Here is a 23,138-nt window from a genome sequence, read left to right on the forward strand (position 1 = left end):
GAGAAGAAATGCTGTGGTCCATCTGCAGCAGCGTAAATGGCTGCCTTCATCTGCCCCTGGTGCACTAAAAACTCGTCTCAGATTTTAAGTTGTATTTAAGTTGCATTTTTAAAAAATATGCAAAAGTTACATATTAAGATTAGAATTAGGCTGAAATTAAACTGTGGAAATGATGGACACGTTATGTGAAAGGTGTAAAACAAGATTATAGAAGGCGATTAAATTGATATAGAAAATGCTAAAATGGTGTATGTTAATGAACCACAGTGGATGGGAGCCCGAGGGGGTCCCTACATAAAATGTGAGAGGAAAATAGGAATAAGTAAATTTTTTGTTATGTGTTTATTTTTCTTTTAAGTGTTTTCATTGTAGTGTTTTTCATTGTCTGTGTTTTTCTTTGTATTCCGGAAAAAACGCAATAAAAATTATTATAAAAAATAAAAATAAAAACTCGTCTCAGGTATCTGTGTCTTCAGCCCCAGCAGATGCTGCAACCTTCCAACAGTTTGGCTTCACCCCCGAAGGCGCACTCCTCCATTGTCTCCCAAGACAGATGGGTGCCCAAAATCAGCTTCCCACCTCTGCAAAAGCAGGCACGAAATAAAATGGGGGGGGGGAGAGATAAATCACAGGTGTGTGATTGTGCGGAAAGTAGCGACTGGAACTATGCATAGCATAGACATACCGTAATGATTAAACAAGACATGGTTACAAGGCAAGGTAGCCTTTTATACCAAGGGAATGTCAATAAATGTACCCAAATGCCCAAACCAGATTTGTTTCTAGGTTGTGTTCCTTCTAGCTTATAAATGAAAAGAAATAAGACCAAACAGGTATTAAATCATCCCCTTTGGCGTTTTGGCCCCTAAGGACTCTCAGCTGATTAGTTCGTTCCCCCTTTCTGTGCTTTAGCTTTTCTGACTTTGTCTCTACACGTGCTGGCTATATGTTTGAATTCTTCTCTGGTGGTTTTCCCCTTTTTCCATTTTGTGTACATATCCCTTTTAAATCTTAACTCAGTTAAAAGTTCTGGCTTCTTTTGGCACCTTCCATGTTTCTGTCTCATTGGTATTGCCTGAAGTTGTGATTTTAATATCTCCCTTTTAACAAACTCCCAACCGTCATGAACTCCTTTCCCTTTTAGTATTTCTGTCCATGGGATCTCACCCAGCATTTCCCTAAGTTTTCTGAATTCGGCTTTCTTAAAGTCTAGGATTTGAGTCTTAGTATGCTTGGTTGCTTCTTTCCACTGTATAATAATAAACTCCAGAAGAGCATGGTCACTCCCACCTAATGATCCTGCCACTTCTAGCCCACTAACCAGGTCATCACTATTGGTTAGGACCAGATCTAAAATGGCTCATCCTCTTGTTGCTTCTCCCACTTTCTGGACAATGAAGTTGTCTGCAAGGCCAGTGAGGAATCTGTTCGACCTTATGCTCTTGGCTGAGTTTGACATCCAACAAATATCAGGATAGTTGAAATCCCCCATTACTACTATCTCACTTCCTTTTGAATGCTTGGTCATCTGTTCCAGGAAGGCATCATCTGTGTCCTCAGTTTGGCTTGGGGATCTATAGTAAACTCCCACAATGAGATCACTGTTGTTTTTCTCTCCCTTCATTTTGACATAACATGTTTGTTTTTGCAGAAGGCGGTTTCGTGGCCCATTATCATCACGTGTGAGATAGTGCAGCAGTGACAAGAGAGGCTCCCGGCGTTCACCCCTCGGGATCGGGACCCTCCAGCCGCACTTGAAAATGCAAGGATCACCCACAGGCTTCTCCTCCCTTGCCACACGCCCAGGCAGTGCACACAGCCCGGCCGGCAGAGCTGGAAATGCGCACACCCAAACATTGAGACCAACAATCCTGCCTTGCAAGAGAGCTTTCGCCTTCAAAGGCGGAAGTGAAACCCAGAGAAGGGACCTGGAAGCCTCAAAGCACACCAAGCATGCCACACTGGGCAAGGCTGAGGGAAAGGCATTCAAGGTATGCTCAGAGGCATTCTCTGCTGCTGCATCACATGCCCCAAGGCTGAACTCTGGAGCTGAACTTAGCACAGCCTGGAGGAGAGCATATTCCTGGTGTGCTGTGTGGGCTCAGAGGTGCCTCGTTCTTCACCACACGGCCGCAAGCTCCACATAGCTGAGTGCAGGTGCTTGGGCTCAGCCACGGTTTTTAACTCTTCTCCCTGTTTAAACTCTCTTATCAATTCTATTTACAGTGCTACCTTGGTTCTCAAACGCCTTGGTACTCAAACAACTTGGAACCCAAACACTGCAATCCCGGAAGTACCGGTAAGTGTTCCGGTTTGTGAACTTTTTCTGGAAGCCGAACATGCTCCATTTTGAGTGCCAGCCTTCTGTTTTGAGTGTTATGCTGAGGTTTGTCTGTTTTTGTGGCTCTTTTGTGTTTTTGTGGCTCTTATTTTTTTGTTTTTATGACTATGTGGAACCCAGTTCAGATACTGATTGTGTGACTGCAGTACATTGTTTAGTGCTTTCATTTTATGGATCAATGGTCTCGTCAGATAGTAAAACTCATGTTAAATTTCTGTTTTAGGGCTTGTTTTTAAAAGTCTGGAACGGATTAATCCATACTGTATTGCATTACATTCTATGGGAAAGCGCGCCTTGGTTTTGGAATGCTTTGGTTTTGGAACGGACTTCCGGAACGGATTAAGTTTGAGAACCAAGGTGCCCCTACCTTTAGTAAGCTAATTCCCTCCTGATACAATAAACTCACTGGGTGACCTTGGGGGCTGATCACTGCCTCTCAGCCTACCCTCACAGGGTCCTTGTGGGGGTTAATTGAGGAGAGGGGGGGGGAGAACCATCCATTATCTTATTAGTTCGCACTCCTGTCTCAGCAACATCCATGCTGGCTTGGTCCACATCCACAGAATGGAAGATGGCAGGATCTCCAAGGATGTGCTCCATGGTGAGCTGGCTCCCGGCACCAGGCATCACTGGAAGGCCAACTCTGCATTACAAAGATGTCTGCAAACGTGACAAGAAGACCGGCGACATCAACCCTGCCGTGTGGGAATCCCTTTCAGAAGATCTCAGTGCCTGGAGATGGGCAGCCAAGTCCATAGCAAAGAATAGAGAAGAAATGACCGCCGGGAGGAGAGCAGAGAGAAGAAATGGCATGGTGCATCTGCAGCAGCTCAGCAGGACGCCTTCCTCTTCCCCAGCTGCAATAAAACATGTCTCTCCCGTATCGGTCTCTGCAGCCACAGATATAGGTGCTGCAACCTTCCAGCAGTTTGACTTCACCCCTTGAAGGCAGAGGAGCCAACTCCCAGGGGTGCTCTCCTCCTCACAAGACGGACAGATGCCAACCAATTATTATATGTGGGCCACCTTGAGCTCCTGGGGGAGGGGGCTGGAAGGTGGGCTACGTATGGGAAAAGTAAAATACATTGTAAACACAGATCACTTTTCAAGGCCACCTGGATAAAGGTAGGCTAAGGTTGAGGTCTGAGCCATGGTCTTCCTGTCAGGAAAGCCTGTGCCAAGAGCTTCGTTGAAAAAGAAAGACAGGAAGACATAATCACATAATCACAAAGGCAAGTAAGTTGCTCAATGGCATCACCTGGTGGTTCTTTGCTCATAGCTGTCAAGTTCTCCCTTTTTTTGAAGGGAAATTCCCTTATGCTGAATAGGCTTCCTCGTGAGAAAAGGGAAAACTTGACAGCTATGTCTTTGCTCTCCCTAGAAAGTCACACAATTTTTAATGGGTTTTTTAAATTACTGTTCCCCTCCCCTTGAGTTCTTTTTTGCCAATTTTTAAAAATTGATTTTCCATAATTTTAAACAATTTTTCACCAAATCAATACAAATCGATTGTCAGAGGGCCTTTTCGGTAGTGGCACCCTTACCTTCCATCAGATGTGAAGGAGAGGAGCAATTATATAACATTTAGGAAACATCTGAAAGCAGCCTTGTGTAGGGAAGCTTTTTAAGGTTTAATGATTTACTATATGTTTATATGGGGACCCAGGTGGCGCTGTGGTTAAACCACTGAGCCTAGGGCTTGCTGATCAGAAGGTTGGCGGTTCGAATCCCTGTGACGGGGTGAGCTCCCGTTGCTTGGTCCCAGCTCCTGCCAACCTAGCAGTTCGAAAGCACCTCAAGATGCAAGTAGATAAATAGGAACCGCTACAGCGGGAAGGTAAACGGCGTTTCCATGTGCTGCTCTGGTTTGCCGGAAGTGGCTTTGTCATGCTGCCCACATGACCTGGAAGCTGTACGCCGGCTCCCTTGGCCAATAATGCGAGATGAGCACCACAACCCCAGAGTCACCCACGACTAGACCTAATGGTCAGGGGTCCCTTTACCTTTACCTTTATGTGTTTATATATGCTGGAAGCTGCCCGGAGTGGTTGGGGCAACCCAGTCAGGTGGTCGGGCTACAAATTATTAAGATTAAGATTATTATTATTCAAATTTAGTACTGATTTAAAAGCTGACTTCCCACCCCTCAAACGTTCCCTCTATTTTCCTTCCTCCGTCGCTGCTCTCAGTACAATAAATTTCCCAACTTTGGTTTCGAAATTCCCTCATCCTTTCTCCCTGTACAATTACCAATTTATGCTATGACTTTTGTACATTATTATAACCCGTCCTCAAACAATTGAGTAAGAGTAAATCAAAGGAGCACCAGGACTGAAAGTTGAGAAAATCTTAATCTATTTCAGCATTTCAACTTTTGTATGTTTCGAAGGACACCTGTGAATCTCTCTCAGATTTACTGCTTTCTCCTTTGTAAACTGCTTTGAGGGTTCTTGTTCTTTTGCAATCAAGCAGCGTATACTGTAGTTATAAATAAATGAAATAAATGGGTTGTTTCTGAGGAGATGCTTTTCCTCCTCAGAAATGAGACACTTTCCTCAGAAAGGGGGCCCTTTTTCTCCTCAGAAGAGGCTGAGATATGAAGGCCTCCCGCCGCCTGAGGCGTTTTCCCGCCTTTTTCTTCCCCTTAGAAAGTGCTAGAAGAGCTGCCCCTCCCCCTCTCTCCTCAGGCAATGGAGGGGACCATCGCCCGCTCCCTCAGGAGGCTTTTCTTTCTTTAATGAGGATTCAAAAGGTTCTTTCTTATCCTCTTCCTCAGGGGCAACTTATTTACAGTATTTCATAACATTTATATGCTCTTGATTGTGAAGTGGGGGGGGAGCAGTTTGGGGAAAAGAAGGCAAGGCCCTCATATCCGGAGGCCTCCCAAACAGCCACAATTTGAAATCCATTAATTCATGTCATTCCCTCAGGTGCCCATGAGGAGTTTTTAGGGGGTCCCTGGCCAGAGGATGCCTTGGGGTTCCCCTCCGGCCTCAAACAGAAGGATCAGGGTCTTGTTCCAGTTTTCTTGGTCTCGCGAGGCTTCTCCCTCGGCTTGGAAAATGTCACATTTGCCTCTCTGTTCCCTCAGTTTCCCAATTCATTGGCCGAAGGAGCCCCTGAAATACACTCAGCAGTTTAATTCTCTGTCCAATCTCATGTAACCAGAGTCGGAAGGGACCCCCGAGGGTCATCCAGCCCAACCCCCTGCATAGCTGCCAAGTTATCCCTTTTTTAAAGGGATTTTCCCTTATGCTGAATAGGCTTCCTCGCGAGAAAAGGGAAAACTTGGCAGCTATGACCCCCTGCAATGCAGGAATCTCAAATAAAGCAGCCATGACAGGTGGCCATCCATATGTGTTACTTGGCTGTGGCTTGTAGGTGAGGGGAGATACGACCTCAGGTGCCGGTCTGCTTTTTCCCGCCTACATCTTGACAGTTTGCTGTTAAATAAATGTAGCTTTAAATGTACAGTATAATAAAAATTTCTTCCTTATGTTCTTTGGCAGAGAGCTGCACTGGAAAGTTTTGAAGACGACTTTAATAGGATGGAGGACATATTGCCCAATTAAGAGGAACAGCAGCCCTCCACACCCTGAGCTTTCTGGTAGTCCACTATAATTTATTTCATTTCGTAAAATCCACACATTGCTTGACGGTAAAGCAGAACAAAACCCTCAAAGGCCAGCTTGCAAAGAGAATAAAACAATGGAGCAGGCGAGGGGAGAGCTGCTCTTATGCTCGGATCCTGCTTGTGGGTTTCTCATCCTGTTGGCCACTGTGAGAAGGGGATGCTGGGCCAGATGGACCCCCTTTGGTCCTTCTTATGTTCTTATGGAACCTCCAGGTCCAGGGGCAGTCTATCTAGATTGCTAAGTTATTTGGGGTATTTGGCCACTTTGAGAGCAGGAGGCTCTCAAATGATAGCATTCGAGTAAGTTGGAAGGAACATATTTTTGAATTTGCAGAAATCGGGATGTTTAAAGCAATATGAGTGTGAAACGACAGATAAAAATAGAGATAGCATTGATTGTGTATACACTCGACAATAAAAGGGAAAAAAGGTATGCTGATGGAGATAACAGGAAGCCAAAAGCTAATTTTTTTAAAAAAATTGGTTGTTATTTTTTTTTAAATTCTTTTTTCTTCTTCCTTGCTGATGTTTATGTGCCTTTTGTAACTGGGTGAATTATTGTATGGAAAATGTAAAAATTGTATATGTTTGGTGAAGAAAATAAATAAATATTATTCTCAAAAGAGAGCAGGAGGCTGGGCTGCCCCAATCCAGCAGGCTCTTCTTATGTGGGGTGGAGGGAGACCATTCTCCAGGGGGAACAACTCTCTCTCCCCCCCCCCCCCCGGCCAGCCTCTCTTCTCCGAGCACCATTGATTGACACCATAAAAGAAGGAGGAGGAGGATTTTCTCAGTTGCTTTATTTTCTCTCCCCTCCCCAATGAATCATTCACAATGTTGACCTCATCATCATCATCATCATCATCATCCTATATCATTTCTCTGGCAACCGACCGGTCGCTGTGCTTCCTTCCATATTGCACTGAAAATTTGATCAAGTAAACGCCTGGATGTGAGGGGGGGGGGGGATGCGAGTGACAAAAGAGTTTCCCATGGGCAGACCATGGCGGTGGGGCCAGAGAGACCCAGGGGAAGAACAAATGGCAGGCAGCTTCCTGTAGCTTGTGCCCAGCTTGTGCATTGCTGTGGGTATAGATGCATGGCATCGTGGGGAATCAGTGGTGCTACAGGCATATCTGGGACTGACCTGGAAGGGACGGGGCAGGGGGGGAGCACAGCCAGTCTGTAGAGAGGGGAAGGGCAAGCAGAATCATAGAGTTGGACGGGACCGCCAGGGTTATCTAGTCAAACCCTCTGCAATGCACGAATCTTTCGCTCAATGTGGGGCTCAAACCCCTTGCCCTGAGATTAAGAGTCTCATGCTCTACCGATTGAGCTAGAGATCAGATTGTGGGCTGGTGCAGAAAGGGAGAAAGCGATTTCTCCAAAAGTGCTAGCCGTGGTCCCCGACCTGCAGAGACGACGCGAGACCCTTGCAAGGCGGCCTCCTCTTGCACCAGATGGCTGTGGCATCCAGGCAGTGGTCAAAGGCGCCTCGCTGAGGGATGTGCTCCTCCAAGTTCAGCCTCTGTGGGCAATGCAAGTCCTCGGAGGCAGAAGCCCAAATACCCCCCTGGGGCCCTGTTCCTTTTCCTCCACATCCTCCTTCCAACGTCACCAAGGACGCTGGTATTCAAGGGGGTGGCAGCACCCCAGTCCTAAAGTGCGAGAGTAAGCAAGAAGAAGGCAGCTCTCTAGCCCCCCCCCCCGTCACTGCAGCTCCACTGCCTCTTCCTGGATCTGGGCCCCTGGGGACACATCCTGCGCAAATCCAGCGTGCGGCCAGACCCAGCGTCCTTCCTGTGGCCCCGTTGCCAGGCTTCTTCATGGCCGCTTCAACTGGGGCCGAGCAATCCGTCTCTGCAGCCGCAGTACACAGGGAGAGAATGAGAAAGCAGAAGAGTGAGGCAGAGTCAGTGGAAATGACACTCCATTTCCCCATGCCACCTAGAAACCTATCCTGTGCTTGCCGGCATCCCCCGCCCGTTGCTTCTCCCCCTAATCTGAAAGGCACACAATCTTCTTGTGTGTCCTCGTTTGGAATGGGCCTTGCAGCCTCCAGATCGGTTGTGCTTTCTTGCAAAACTGTGCCCCCACCCCAAGCACCATCTTTTCTTGTACCGGCAGGGACGTGTCCACTTTGTCCAGGCGGGGTTGGAAGGAGCCCTTGTCTGTGGTGGAGCTGTCTTGCTCGCTGCTCATGCTGCTGTAAGGGTCTTCTGTGCAAAGGGCGAAGGAGGGAGAGGGAGCATATCAGTCATTTTTAAAGATTTGTTGGCCTCTTTCAAAAGGGCTTCCTCTTGCCCCAGCCCAGCCTCTCCACTTGCCCACCCAGACCTCTTCCAAGAAGGGAGGGAGCCACAGAGCCAGCTAGAACCTGCTTTATTTTTACAAACTGCATCTTCAAAGCTCTGGCAAGCAAAGTGGTCTTCCCTGTTGTGATAATGCAGCCCGTAATCAGGGCTGACGCTCATCCTCCCGCTCAGGTGCCTAGCGCTCCCTCCCAGAGCACAGAGTACATGAGAACCCCCACATATTATTTATTCATTTATATTTCCCCCCTCCTCCTCCTGGATCAGGGCGGGTTGGGGTGGCAGAGCATGTAAAGCCCTTCTGTCTGATTGCAGTTTGGGGACGTGGCTGTGTTTGACCTCCCCTGTTGCTCTTCACTTCCCTTTCTTATTTCCTTATTTCTGCCCGTGGGGTGAAATGTTTCTGTGCAACTTGACCCCTTCTGCAACCCCAGACCACCTGTAATCCAATTAACCTGCTGCTTCCTTCCAGGGCAAGGCAAGGAACATCCTCTGGGATGGAGGCTGGCAGCTGCCGTGGAAACCCGGGCTTACCACCACCACCACCACCACTCGCAAGACCTCCCCTTCCTGACCTAGGCCTTGTGTCACATACCACCTGCTGCAGAGCTGCTGCTTTCCATTGCTGGGGCACTTGGATCAGGGCCTTCAGGACGAGCCACCCAGTCGGGCTCGTTTTCATACCACCTCTCTTCATCGGGAGGCAAATGCATCAGCCTGGAAGTGGGAGACCAAGAGAGGCCATCAGGGCAAAGGTCTCTCCTTTGGCCCATTTCGAGGGCAGCTTCCAGTTAAAACAGCAGAGACTGACCGAGTTGACAAGACTTTGAGTGTGGGCTCAAAGTCTCCTCCTACCTGTGTCCTTTCTCCTTCCGGCAACAGCGCCTCCAGCAGAGAAGCACGGCCAAGACCAGGATGATCAGCAGCAGCGCCGCCAGGCCCAGGGCCACCCCCACGGCCACCCCCACCTTGCTGATGCCTTGCTCACAGCGGTGGCCCACGAACCAGTAGGACTCTGACTGCTCACAGCTGTGGGAGGAAAGGCAGCATCAAAAACCTGCAAGGAGGCAGGTAATGGGGCCCAGGATGCCTGGGTTTTTTACGGGGTGGGGAGCAGGGGGTGTTTCTGATGCTGCGTTACGGGGGGGGGGGGCTGAGTGGCATCCAGGGCCCTAATCCAAGGTAGGAGTGGTGGTGACTGGTGCCCATGGGGAATTGCACCAATTTTCGTTCCCCTGTGCCACAGCCCCAGATCCTTTGCCACCACCCACTTCACCCCCTGGCTTGCTACTCACTAGCAACTGGGCCCCCCAGGGGTGACATAGCAGTTTCCGTTCACACAGCTGAAGGGGTCGGGGTGCCAAACACTGCAGTTAGAGACACACTGGAGGTCGCCACTGACGTTTCGTGCCATGTAAAATTGCTGGATGTTTTGTGCCACCACAGAGGAGTTCTTGCACACACTTGACAGATCTGGAAAGGGAAAGGAAGGACACATTGGGGGCCCTGAATACCTCCCTTGTTCTTCCTCATCCTGCTTTCTTCCCCACCAACTATGATGGCGACTGATGGCCCTAGGATTAGCCTCTGTGCATCTCATATGTGACTGCACATGCAGAATCCTGGCAACATCTGTACCATCCAGCGGTGCCACAAGGTGTACGGGGGTTCATTGCATTTGTTTGCATGTGGTGGCCATGTTTTCTTGCTCATACGGCTCCACCGCCTCCATCCAGACAGCCCACTGCAGCTCTTCAACATTAGGAATGTGTTAAGCCCCACACCGACCCCTCCCACCCCAGTCCTCACCTTCAGGGCTCAGGGGCACTGCAGTCACATTACGCTCTCCAGTAAACCAAAGTGAATCTGAAGGAGAGGGGGAAAGTAAAGGTGAGGGACATCCAAGGGGAGGGGGAGCACCCAAGGGGAAGGACCTCTTCCCCCACCCACCAGCCATGCCTCCCTGCCACCAGAGTTGAAGGAAACACACTTCCTCTGCTCGGCCATATGTCCAACCAGCAACCTGACACTCATCTCTGTGTGGGCAAGGGTGAAGCAGTTGGGGTTGGTTGATGTTACAGGGGCAGCTGCTGGTAACAGAGAGATGGGTCTGAACCCTCACCCCACAGCATGGATAACACCAGGATAACACCAGGTTGCGTCAGATTAGGCATAGATGAAACTTGTTCCATATGGCAGTGAAATTGGAAGACTAGGGAGACTTTGATTGGCACCTTTTTGGACAATGTTCCTCTGTTCCTCACCATACAGGACAAACCCAGTACCGGTAGGTAGCCTCAGATATGACGTAGATGAAGTACATTCTATTCTTAATGCCTGTTTTTCTCCGGGTGATTTCTAAGGGATAGCTCTGTCCCTAGCAAAACAGCGTATGGTAATTGCTTGGTTCAGGAGAGTGGGGATGGGCTTGGACTCAGTGGAGCTGCTCAGCTTCTGCAGAGAACTGGTACATCGGCCATCTCACAGCCTGTTTTGGGGTTACCACATTGGGAGCCCCATCCGGTGCATGTTGATTCAGGGGTACACACAGTTGTGATGCTGGTGCAATTTACTCCCAAATAAGGAGGGACAGAATCACAGCCCTTGGATGACTTCTGCTTCCTCATGACAGCTGATCTGAAGACGCTTAATAAGAAGCCTTTCCTTCTGCTCCATTAGATGGATGGAATGTAGTGTAAACGTTTGCAACATTCATGCCATATTTGGGCTCCTTCAGCTGCCAGCCAGACCTTCCCACAAGAAGTGGCAGGTGCCTCCTCACCGTTGCCATTGGAAGTGTAATTCTTTTTCAGGGTCTGTTTGAGGTCCTTCATGGATTCATCGTAGGAAGCATTGAAGTCTGAGAAGTGAAGCTGCAGGAGCACCTCATGGTCCACGATAACACTACCATTGCTGAGAAGAGGCAGCAGGAAGGAAGAGGGAGAAATCACTTAGCCACAACTGCAAAGGTGCCCTCAGCTAGCCTGATGTGAGGTGAATTATGCTAGTGGGCCAGGGGATTGCGTGGCACCAAGCAGCACCCTCCCTCCCATACTTGGTCCCCAGCTGTATCACTTCGGTGACTCACCTCAGCCGAATCACCTTTACTCCCATGTAGCCAGGAACGTCCACATAGAAGATGTTCATCTGCAAGGAGAGAGGGGTCTCATCTCAGCTGCATAGACAGCAACAGTCGGACGCACCAACCAAAAGCAGGGTCTGCACATTGGCAGCAGAGCAGCTGCTGTCTGCAAGCATCACCAGCCCTCTGTATCTACTCAGACAGAGCGTGGCTTTGAGGTGTGTGTGAGCAGTCCTAGAATCATAGAACCATAGAGTTGGAAGGGACCTGAGGGTCATTTGGTCCAATCCCTGTCATACTGGCATTTTCACAGCAGCAGAAACAAGAAAACGTCTATGTAGGGTATGAACCATCAAATCTAAGCTACATACAGTATTGTAGAAGAAACAGCTTTCTATACTCATCTGATAGCTACATTTCCACATCTGGATATCTAGGTGTTCCTGATTGTGTTTCCAGATGTGCTAAGCGGACAAATCTCTGTTAATGAAGGAATGGCACGTTAACGGGACCCAGACTCAAAAGTAACAATAGGTCTGCCTGGAAGTGATCACTTTCCTGAGAGGGCGTCCTCTATGCACACCCAACCACCCCTCACCTGTTCCACAAAGATCTTCACAAATGTCTTGAAGGCAGAGGAGCTGGGATTCACCATCTCTGGGCTGAACTTCCAATTCTTCACTGTTACAGAGACATTGATTGTGGCCTCAACAGTCACTGTGATCAGAAAGCACAAGTCATTAAACATGAAGGTACAGCCACAGTTTCAGAGTCCATTTGTGAGGATGAGCACTTCAGGTGTTCATTGAGTCACAGGAGAATTGCAGTGATCATGGAAACAACATGAACCACCTATGGATCCACCCCAAAGGGTGCAGAGAAAGGGCGCTGGTACAGGGTGTGAAATACACTGGAATGTGCGTGTATCAGCTCAGTGTAGTCTACTTTAGCTGACACAAACTCTCCAAGTCCTGAGGCAGGTGACATTCTTGTCCATCTGCTGCTGTGCTGCTGCTGCTGCTGCTGCTATCAGAAGCTATTAGTAAGCACAGGTGAAGAGGAAAACCCCACAGACCCAGGCTTTCTAGGCATGTGGACAAGCCTGAGTAGATTGTATCTACTAAGATACAACCAGTTTTATACACGGTTGGTATGTAAGTCATCTGCATCCAGAAAAGGTAAAGTTCTATATCAAACCATCCATGCGTGGCTGAAATTTTCAAATCAGGCATTTTTCACCCGAAGGGATAACCACAACTACACAACCTCCCAGTTGCATGGTGAAGGGAGCACAATGCTGCCATGCCCTTTATCTCTCCCCTGCCCCCATCATGGTCTTGTTGAAAGGGGTTGCAGCACTTAGGTAGCCCAGGCATGTCCAACAGGTAGATCGTGATCTACCAGTAGATCACTGGACGTCTGCGGTAGATCACTGGTAGATCATTGGCTCCCCCCAAAGAAGCTGAACAACTGTGGCTCCCCTTAAAAAAGCTGAACATTTTACCTCCTCCCGGAAAAAAACTCAACAACTTTGACCCCCCCCCCAAATGGGCCTTACTCCTTCCTAAAAAAAGCTCAACAGTTCAACAACTTTGACCCGAACCTCAAAAAGCGGGTAGATCACTGCCAACTCTATGAGTAGATCGCAGTCTTTTGGGAGTTGGCCACCCCTGAGTAGCCCATCAAGAAACCATCCACAAGGGTATTGCTTTGTTCTCCCCAGCCCTGCAGGCTGGATGCTTCTCCCTGTTAAGTTTGCACAGGCTTGCCACCTCAGGTAGCACTTGGGAAGCGTCTTCCCATTGACAACTCCTGTCTCTTTGGGGTGAAAAGACACCTTGTGAGGATGAACCTGTCAGATGTCTGCACAGTTGCAGGATAATTTGCAGTGATAATGGGAACAACATGGATTGCCTTTGGATCCACATCAAAGAGTTCAGAGAATGAGTGCGAATACAGGTGTGAAATGCACTGGAACCTGCCCATCTCAACTCGATGTAGTCTCCTCTGAGTGGCAATTGCCGTACTCTCCAGGGCCTGAAGCAGACAAGGCTCTTGCTTACTGTGCGCTGCTTGTTGGCATCTGTTTGTCTCCAGAGACATTATGGCAAGCATCTCTGGGGTGAAGTCTAACCGTGCATTAGCAGCCCCAAAGGAAGCCTGGGCAGTGTGTATGGAGGCTCTGGGTTGGCCAGACGGCAAATCGCCCCCCACCCCACCCCAGCCTCACTGGTGCAGTCCAAAGGAAAGCAGAGGAATACGCTTGGCACCAGCTTGGCTGCAGGAGTTGGCAGAAGGAGGCGTACAAGGCACCATCCAACCGTCTTAAGGACTCCACTCTGGGTTTGTGTATGGTTTACTCCTCAGCCTTTCCTTCTTCCAAAGATCTCCCACAAGACAGCAGAGGTTTGGCACCAGAGTTTTCCTTCTCCTAGATTAGCTACCTTCCCAGGTTGTTTAGCTCCATGTGCTCCTCATTTCCCTCTACATCACATGCAGAAACTGCCTTCATGACCATTGGACCCCACTATTGGTCTTGTCTGGTCAATCTGCTGGAGCCTGTCCTTGCATGCAGGGGAAGTCCCTAACTCCCTGAGGGTCTGAGACCCACTGGCCATCCTAATTTGGTTTAGCCGGCCAGGTGGTTGCTGTCCCATGCTAACAGCTTCCAGGAGCCACAGTTGAGAGCTGAGTGCAGGGTGGAGACCAAAGTGGACAAACTACCCCAGAGGGAGCATGACGTGTCTCTCACTGGAGTTACTACCCCTCCCCTAACACCCCAGACACCCCCACCTGCTGCTACTGGAAGCTTTTTAAACTGTAGGCAACAGGGAGGTGCCATAGAACAAAAACACCATTTTGGATTAGCAAGCTAGGTCACCTTTCCTTGCAAACTTGACTAAATAAACTATATACCTTATACAGCTTCCAATGTGCCACCAGTTTCACACACTGTTGATATGCAAGCCATCAGCATCCAGAAAAGCTGCCATTCTATCTCAACTCACATCCATGGGGGCTGCAAACCTTTCCCTTCTTTCTAAGTATTGAAAGAAACTTTAAATCTCACCATGGACAGAATTCCCTTTGCAAAATGAGAGTGCAGGCAAGGGAAGGTCAGAGTGGACCCCCAACCTGTGGCCTCCAGATGTTGGGCCAGAACTACTCATCCTCCCCGGCCATTGGCCATGTTTGCTGGGGCAGAGGGGAGCCGGGAGCCCAAGAGAACAACATCTGGAGGACACCAGGCTATGGAAGGCTGTCCTGGCCCTAGGCTTCCATGGAAAAAATGGTCAGCATGGCAGAGAAGCAAGATCACTCCCAAGAGTGGCAGGTGGTCATTGGACTAAGGGGACTAGCCTAGTCCCCTAAATGGTCCCCTGGAGCCTCCTTGGCAAAGCCTGGGAAGCTTCTGCCTGGCTTAGGGAGGGAGGTGAGAGGCTCCGATGGGTCCAAGATCTGTCCTGTCATCTTCCCAGAGCCCATCTGGCTTTTGGAAGGAGGCAAGTGGCTCCAGCATCCTGTCAGGGCCCTGTCACCTCCTTTGCAAAGGAGGGAAGATTCTACCTGGCTCAGGGAGGGAAGCGTGATGCTCATGTGTGCAGTGTCAGGATGTCGCTTGCATGACATTGATCTCCCACACCCCTCACAAGCTAGAGCCTCTGGCCCTAACTGTTCCCCTATGAAAAATTTCACCGCACAACACTGAGTGGCCCAACAACACAAAACAAAGTCTAGAGCCTCAGAGCCATAGATTCAGCCCACTCTTTTCAAATGGAAAACTTGTGAGCAGGGAGTCTTGTCCGAATAATGCTCAGACTTACCCACTTGGACTTCATTTTCTGCCTCTTCACAACGTCGCCCAGTATAGGGAGGTGGGCACTGACAACGACCCCCGACTAACACTCCTCCATTAAGGCACGTAAGAGGGACAGCTGTGGTGGAAGGAGCTGAGCAAGAGGAAGAGAACAGAGCATAGCCAAAATTTAAGAACATATTTACCAAGGAGCCCTCATATATGACAATGATGTTGATGATCCAACAATTTATATGCTGTACTGCTTAATGGTATTATTTCTAAGAAGTGTCCAGTGAGGGTTCAAGAGCGATTCAAGTGATCAATTAGATTTCATCAGAAAATCAAAAAGTGTTGCTTAAACTGCTTGCTGAAACCAGCAAAGCCTCTATAGGTGCCTGAAGTTCAGTCAACAAGAGGTCTCAGCCAAGAGATAGTTCCACAATTCTAAACACACAGCTCACGCGGGATGTGAGCTGTGTGCCTGAGTCATGGAGGACCACTTAGAGCCTCTCCCACAAAGACGGGAGTGATCTAACAACGCACTAAGCAGTATTGAAGAAATCCTGGATCAGGTTAAGGCACCGAAACATATGCACAGCACGTGTAAACTGTTGAGCCCTGTAATACTGTGCTGGCAGATAAACATCATTTCCATATGAATATATAGATACATACCAGCGGAACTTGTAGGCTGTGAACTAGTAGATGTGCGTCCACGAGTAGTAGTGGAAGGGGAAGATTCCTTTATGGTGGATATTTTTGTAGAAGTATAAGCAGAAGGTGTTGTGGTTCCATACACAGAAGGTGTTGTTTTCAAATTTGTAGAAATGGATGTTTCACTTGTTGTGCTTGGTGTCCCCCTAGAAGGGATAGGCAACAAATTGTATTGGACTATTTTTTTTTAATGCACGTAACTATTCACCACTGATAGTGCTTATTGGACCAGCCTAGAGGGACCCGCCTAGAGGGACCTCATTTTCCGGGCAGAATGATGGGGGTGAAGATGCTCCTTCAGGTATACTGGACCGAGGCCGTTTAGGGCTTTAAAGGTCAGCACCAACACTTTGAACTGTGCTCGGAAACGTACTGGGAGCCAATGTAGGTCTTTCAAGACCGGTGTTATGTGGTCTCGGCAGCCGCTCCCATCACCAGTCTAGCTGCCGCATTATGGATTAGTTGTAGTTTCCGGGTCACCTTCAAAGGTAGCCCCATGTAGAGCGTATTGCAGTGGTCCAAGCGAGAGATAACTAGAGCATGCACCACTCTGGTGAGACAGTCGGTGGGCAGGTACCACGTCTCCACTCCCTCCTTCATCCCCGGCATGCTACTCACTGGCATTGAGGCCCCTCAGAGGTGATGTGGCACTTTCCATTCACACAGTGGAATGGGTGGGGGTTCCAAGCGCTGCAGTTAGAGACACACTGAAGTGTGTTGTTGATGACCTGCGCCACATAATATGGCTGGAGGTTGTGTGCCACCACTGAGACATTCTTGCATTCGTCTGACAGATCTGGGAATGGAAAAGGAGGGAGAAGGGTCACCAAGGAAGAATGCAAATGCCTCACAATGCCCCATGCATGGGACCAAGAGAACAAAAGAGGAGCCTGCTTGGCTGCTGGATCATCATCATCAATATATACTTATACCCCACACACCAACCCCATCGCACACCTCAGTCCTCACCTTCGGGGCTCAGGGGCACTGCGGTCACACGAGATGCTCCTTCAGTAAAGCAGAGCTGATCTAAAGGAGACGGGGAAAGCAAAGGTGAGGCTTCTGAAAGGAAGAAATCACTGGGGGTGGGGGGTGGGGCATCGATGGGGAGGGACCTCTTCTTCTGCTCCTGCCCCCACCAGTTATGATTCCCTGCCACCAAGGTTGAAGGAAGCACACCTCTTCCGACAGGAAGCAACCTAACATCCATCTCTATGTGGGCATGGGAAAATCAGCTGTGGTGGGTTGATGTTTCAGCACAGCTGCTGGGGTAACAGAGAAGGGTTTCCACCCGGACTGCTCAGCCTGGATGGATGACACTAGGTGGCCTCAGATATGGCATAACTGAGGCGCATTCTATTCTATTATAGATGGATGGAATATAGTACAAGAGTTGCCTTGCAACATTCTCTGTTTAGGGAAGTTTTTAATGGTTGTTGTTTTATTCTGTTTTTAATCTGTTGGGAGCCACCCAGAATGGCTGGGGAAACCCAGCCGGATGGGTGGGTATAAATTATTATTATTATTATTATTATTATTATTCACGCCAAGGATATCCTTGGGCTCCTTCAGCTGCCAGCCAGACCTTCCCACAATATGCGGCAGGTGCCTCCTCACCTCTGTCATTGGAAGTGCAATTATTTTGCAAGGTCTGTGTGAGGTTCTTCATGGAAGCATTGTAAGAAGCATTGAAGTCTGAGAAGTGAAGCTGCAGGAGCACCTCGTGGTCCACGATAACACTGCCATTGCTGAGAAGAGGCAGCAGGAAGGAAGAGGGAGAAATCACTTAGCCACAACCGAAAAGGTGCCCTCTGCCAGCCTGATGTCAGGTGAATGATGCTAGTGGGGAGTGTCAATTAAAGGGTCATGGCCTCTCACAGCAGGGGGCCAGGAGATTGCGTGGCACCAAGCAGCACCCTCCCTCCCATACTTGGTCCCCAGCTGTTTCTATTCTGTGACTCACCTCAGCCGAATCACCTTTACACCCGTGTAACCAGGAATGTCCGCATATAAGATGTTCATCTGCAAAGAGAGAGAGGTCTCATCTCAGCTGCATAGACAGCAACAGATGGAAGCCACCAATCAACAGTAGTGTCTGCACATTGGCAGCAGAGCAGCTGCTGTCTACAAGCATCACCACCCCCTCCCCAACATATCAGACAGATTATGTCTTTGAGGTGCATGTCAGCAGTCCTAGAATCATACAATTGTAGAGTTGGAAGGGTCCTAAGGGTTACTGGGTCCAATCCCTGCAATGCAGGAATATCCACAGCAGCAGAAACAACAAAAAACTCTACATTTATAAGATACTGGTTTGTTGATCTGAGAAATACCAAACCCCCAATCCCAGCAGATTCTTGGTCGCTCCTGTGTGCTGAGCAGGGCATCTCTATCCTGCTCTGCTCCTGTAACTCCTCCATCCTTCCAAGACACCTTTGGGGTATCTCCTGGTCTGGGCATGGCTAGTCTGTGGCCCTCCCTCAGCTGTTGTTGGACTCCAGTTCCCAGCAGGCAGCCTGGCCAAAGGTATGGGATGATTATAAAGGCTGGAAGATGACCTTTGTCACTTTAACACTGGTCTTTCAAAAGTGACAATTAGGAAGACAGTTCCTGATGTGTGTATTAGGGTATGAACCATCCATTCTGAGGCACATATTACAGAAACAGCTTTCTATACTCATCTGATAGCTCCATTTCCAGGCATTCCAAATGAGGGAAACCTGACTGTGAATGAGCTTCACCACTGGGAAATGGAGCATGAATGAGGTCTGGACTCAGAAGTGACCATAGGGTTTGGGTTCGGGTGTGAGAATTTTCGGGGGTATCACCTCTCTGTGCACCCCCAGCCCCCCTCACCTGTTCCTCAAAGATCTTCACAAATGTCTTGAAGGCAGAGGAGCTGGAATTCACCATCTCTGGGCTGAACATCCGATTCTTCACTGTTACAGAGACATTGATTGTGGCCTCAACAGTCACTGTGATCAGAAAGCACAAGAGTCATCCATATATATATAAATGTAGGCATTGTGCAACCAGATGAAACAGCCTTTCTCCATAACCACTGAACCCAATTGAAACAAATTTGGCCACAACTACCTTGCCTACCAGTGAGGGATCTGGCATAAAAATTATCAAAAAACCACACCTTTCACACCTAAAACAATGATTAAAGACAAAAAAAGTGGCGCACAGATTATACATCAGCAGCAGAAAGCTCTGAAGACTCCAGCAGCATCCAATAGAAAGGCAGATCGCAGGCTGCTGCCTCCAAAGCCGCGCCACCAGATGACATCACAAAATTCCACAGCAACCAACTGAAAACAGGCCTGAAGCAAGGCCCAACATTTCCCAGCAGAATGAATAGGCCGCAGCAGACCAGGCAGCTTTCCAGACTAGGCCAAGTGGAGGTAGGGGCCTGCCTGGGTGGGGGATGGGGGCCCCAAATAGGGGGCAGGGATAGGTAATGGGTCAGAACAGGGTGGGGGGAGACACAGGGATGCACCTATGTAAACATAACACATGAAAAACAGGGGAACTCTGAAGGTGAGGGGAGTCTGAAGGGGGACTCTGAGGCTCCAATTAACAAACTGAGCCACCGCAGGTTTTTTATGGGACTGAACAGCTCGGGCGTTTCGGAATGCGCCTTCTGTTTAATAAACACCTGGCAGCATTAGGGATTCGTTCATCATTTCCCCTAACAAGCACTTGGGGGCATGGCGAGGGGTTTTTGCTTTTTAATTTAGCGGGCGTTGTGTCACATGCGGGGCTCCGGCGGCCATTTTAAGTAAGGGCAGTCGTGCACCTCTTAACCTAGGCTTCAGCCCCCCCCCCCGCCCTCGATTTACAATCCCCTACCTTCCCCTTGCCACTTCCTGGGTTTTTTATGGAACCGAAGAGCTCGAGCGCTTCGGAACACGCCTTCTGTTGCTACGGGGCTGTGGGGCTTCGCTATTTGACTCCCCCCCATCGGGTTTATTACCACAATTACAAATCCTCCCTGGCCATTGGCCACGCTCACTGAGGCAGATGGGAGGATAGCCATGTCTGGAGAGCACAAGGTTAGGGGAGGCTGGCTTGGGCACTCCTGTCTCAAGACTTCAACAGAGAAACATCCAAGTAATCAAAGAAGCAAGATCACTCCCAGCAATGTAAAACAGGAGGTTTTAAGCCGCAGGACCACAAATATTGTCCAGCTAGAAAATTACGACACGTACCTGGACATTCCTGAGCTTTTGTTTTCAAAGGAAGAGCCAAAGGGTGGGAGGCTTGTACTAATAATGCTCAGACTTACCCACTTGGACTTCATTCTTTGCCTCTTCGCAACGCTGCCCAATATAGGGAGAAGGACAGTGACAACGACCCTCGACAAGCACTCCTCCATTAAGGCACCCGAGAGGGGCAACTGTGGTGGAAGAAGCTGGATAAGAGGAAGAAAACAGAACATTAACAACATTTTTTTAAAAAGCCAACAAAAGAGCCCTCATATCAGGATCCAACAATTTATATGCTCTACCACTGAAAGTGATTATTTCTAAGAATGTCCAGTGAAGGTGCAAGAGCAATAAAAATGATAAATTCAATTAGAATTTATCAGAAAATAAAAAAGTGTTGCCTAAAGTGCTTGCTGAAAGCAACAAAGCCTCTACAGGTGTCTGACGTTCAGTAAAGAAGAGGTCTCAGCCAAGAGATAGTTCCACAGAACTGGGCCATAATTCTGAACACAGACCTCATGCGGGATGCCTAACGCATGGGGAACCACTTAGAGCCACTCCCACAAAGACGGGAGTGATCTATCAGGGATATAACGCATCAAACGGTATTGAAGATTTTTTAAAGGCCTTACAAATTAATACAATAACTTTGTAGTTGGCCCAGTAGCATATGGGCTGCATGTGTAAACTGTTAAGCACTGGAATTATGTGCTGGGAGATAAACATCATTTCCATATGATTACACAGATACTTACCAGATGAAGTTCTAAGCTGTGAATTAGTTGATGTGCGTCCACGAGTAGTGGTGGAAGGTGAAGATGCCTTGGCGGTGGATATTTTGGTAGTAGTATAAGCAAAAGGCGTTAATGTAGTGGGCAACAATGTTGGGGTCATTTCTGATATGCTAGTAGTAGAGTGTGTGGTTATGGTCTCAGTGATGGATGCAGATGATAATGTTGTATTGGAAGTGATTTGTGCAACAACAGTGGTAAAAGTCTCTGTACTTCTTTCAAGGGATGTTGATAAATGAGATGTTCCACTAGGAGCAATTTCAGTGCTAGCAGATCCATGATAGGTTGTGGAAGTTGTAAGCAGTGAGGAGCTCCCTTCTGGTGTACGGGAGTAATCAATTGTGGTGTTGGTGCTAGCAGATATCATGGCTGCAGTTGTCTCAGATTGCTCAGAACTGGAAGTAAAAGGGGTGATGGATGAAATAGGTGTTGTGGTCTCACTAGTTGTGGTTGTAGTTTCAGAAGTCAGCACACTGGAGGAGGCAGACATTGTTGACCGAGAAGAGAGCTGTTTTGTGGAGGGTTGCTCAGTGGTGGAAGAAATAGACATCACTGTGTACTCAGATGAGGTTTCTTGTTGTGTAGTCTGCTTCACGTGCTCAGTGGGTGTGTTTGTGCTTGAAGTCAGTGTGGGTGCAGTCGTCTCAGAAGGCTCAGAACTGGAAGTAAAAGGAGTCACGGATGGAGTGGGTGTCGTACTCTCAGTAGTAGTGCTTGTACTTTCAGAGGTCAACTCACTGGAGGATATGGACAATGTTGACTGAGAAGACACCTCTGTTGTGGATGATTGTTCAGTGGTGGAAGAACTAGACATCATTGTGTACTCAGATGAGGTTCCTTGTGGTGTAGTCTGCTTGAAGTGCTCAGTGGGTGTGTTTGTTCTTGAAGTTAGTGTGGGTGCAGTAGTCTCAGAAGGCTCAGAACTGGAAGTAAAAGGAGTAATGGATGGAGTAGGTGTTGGACTCTCAGTAGTAGTGTGTGTAGTTTCAGAGGTCAACTCGATGGAGGAGGCAGACATTGTTGACTGAGAAGACAGCTGTTTTGTGGAGGGTTGCTCAGTGGGGGAAGAAATAGACATAACTGTGTACTCAGATGAGGTTCCTTGTGGTGTAGTGTGCTTGAAGTGCTCAGTGGGTGTGTTGGTGCTTAAAGATAGGAAGGGTGCAGTCGTCTCAGAAGGCTCAGAACTGGAAGTAAAAGGAGTAATGGATGGAGTAGGTGTCGTACTCTCAGTAGTAGTGCTTGTACTTTCAGAGGTCAACTCACTGGAGGATATGGACAATGTTGACTGAGAAGACACCTCTGTTGTGGATGATTGTTCAGGGGTGGAAGAACTAGACATCACTGTGTACTCAGATGAGGTTCCTTGTGGTGTAGTCTGCTTGAAGTGCTCAGTGGGTGTGTTTGTGCTTGAAGTTAGTGTGGGTGCAGTTGTCTCAGAAGGCTCAGAACTGGAAGTAAAAGGAGTAATGGATGGAGTAGGTTTCGTACTCACAGTAGTAGTGTTTGTAGTTTCAGAGGTCATCTCGATGGAGGAGGCAGACATTGTTGACTGAGAAGACAGCTCTTTTGTGGAGGGTTGCTCAGTGGTGGAAGAAATAGACATAACTGTGTACTCAGATGAGGTTTCTTGTGGTGTAGTGTGCTTGAAGTGCTCAGTGGGTGTGTTGGTGCTTAAAGATAGGAAGGGTGCAGTCGTCTCAGAAGGCTCAGAACTGGAAGTAAAAGGAGTCATGGATGGAGTGGGTGTTGTACTCTCAGTAGTAGTGCTTGTAGTTTCAGAGGTCACCTCACTGGAGGATGTGGACAATGTTGACTGAGAAGACACCTCTGTTGTGGAGGGTTGCTCAGTGGTGGAAGAACTAGACATCACTGTGTACTCAGATGAGGTTCCTTGTGGTGTAGTTTGCTTCACGTGCTCAGTGGGTGTGTTTGTGTTAGAAGTTAGTGTAGGTGCAGTTGTCTCAGAAGGCTGAGAACTGGAAGTAAAAGGAGTCACGGATGGAGTGGGTGTTGTACTCTCAGTAGTAGTGCTTGTACTTTCAGAGATCAACTCACTGGAGGATATGGACAATGTTGACTGAGAAGACACCTCTGTTGTGGAGGGTTGCTCAGTGGTGGAAGAACTAGACATCACTGTGTACTCAGATGAGGTTCCTTGTGGTGTAGTCTGCTTGAAGTGCTCAGTGGGTGTTTTGGTGCTTGAAGTTAGTGTGGGTGCAGTTGTCTCAGAAGGCTTGGAACTCGAAGTAAA

The 23,138-nt window shown here is 48.4% G+C and overlaps 1 protein-coding gene across 1 annotated transcript; it reads right to left on the reverse strand.

The window, feature by feature from the left end:
• Positions 1-6,740: 6,740 nt before the first annotated feature.
• LOC118095860 (mucin-2-like) lies at positions 6,741-22,658 on the reverse strand. Its single transcript, XM_060281987.1, has 17 exons — positions 20,849-22,658; positions 20,174-20,299; positions 18,739-18,857; positions 17,846-17,904; positions 17,500-17,630; positions 16,501-16,678; positions 15,844-16,028; positions 15,194-15,319; positions 11,968-12,086; positions 11,376-11,434; positions 11,070-11,200; positions 10,097-10,153; positions 9,583-9,760; positions 9,143-9,316; positions 8,883-9,004; positions 8,097-8,194; positions 6,741-7,835 (listed from the first exon to the last, which is right to left on the reverse strand). Exons 1-17 carry the CDS (start codon positions 22,617-22,619, stop codon positions 7,800-7,802), a joined length of 3,669 nt encoding a protein of 1,222 aa, XP_060137970.1. The 5' UTR covers positions 22,620-22,658; the 3' UTR covers positions 6,741-7,799.
• Positions 22,659-23,138: the final 480 nt, after the last annotated feature.

This window comes from Zootoca vivipara, chromosome 13, assembly GCF_963506605.1.
Source record: "Zootoca vivipara chromosome 13, rZooViv1.1, whole genome shotgun sequence".
Lineage (NCBI taxonomy): Eukaryota > Metazoa > Chordata > Lepidosauria > Squamata > Lacertidae > Zootoca > Zootoca vivipara.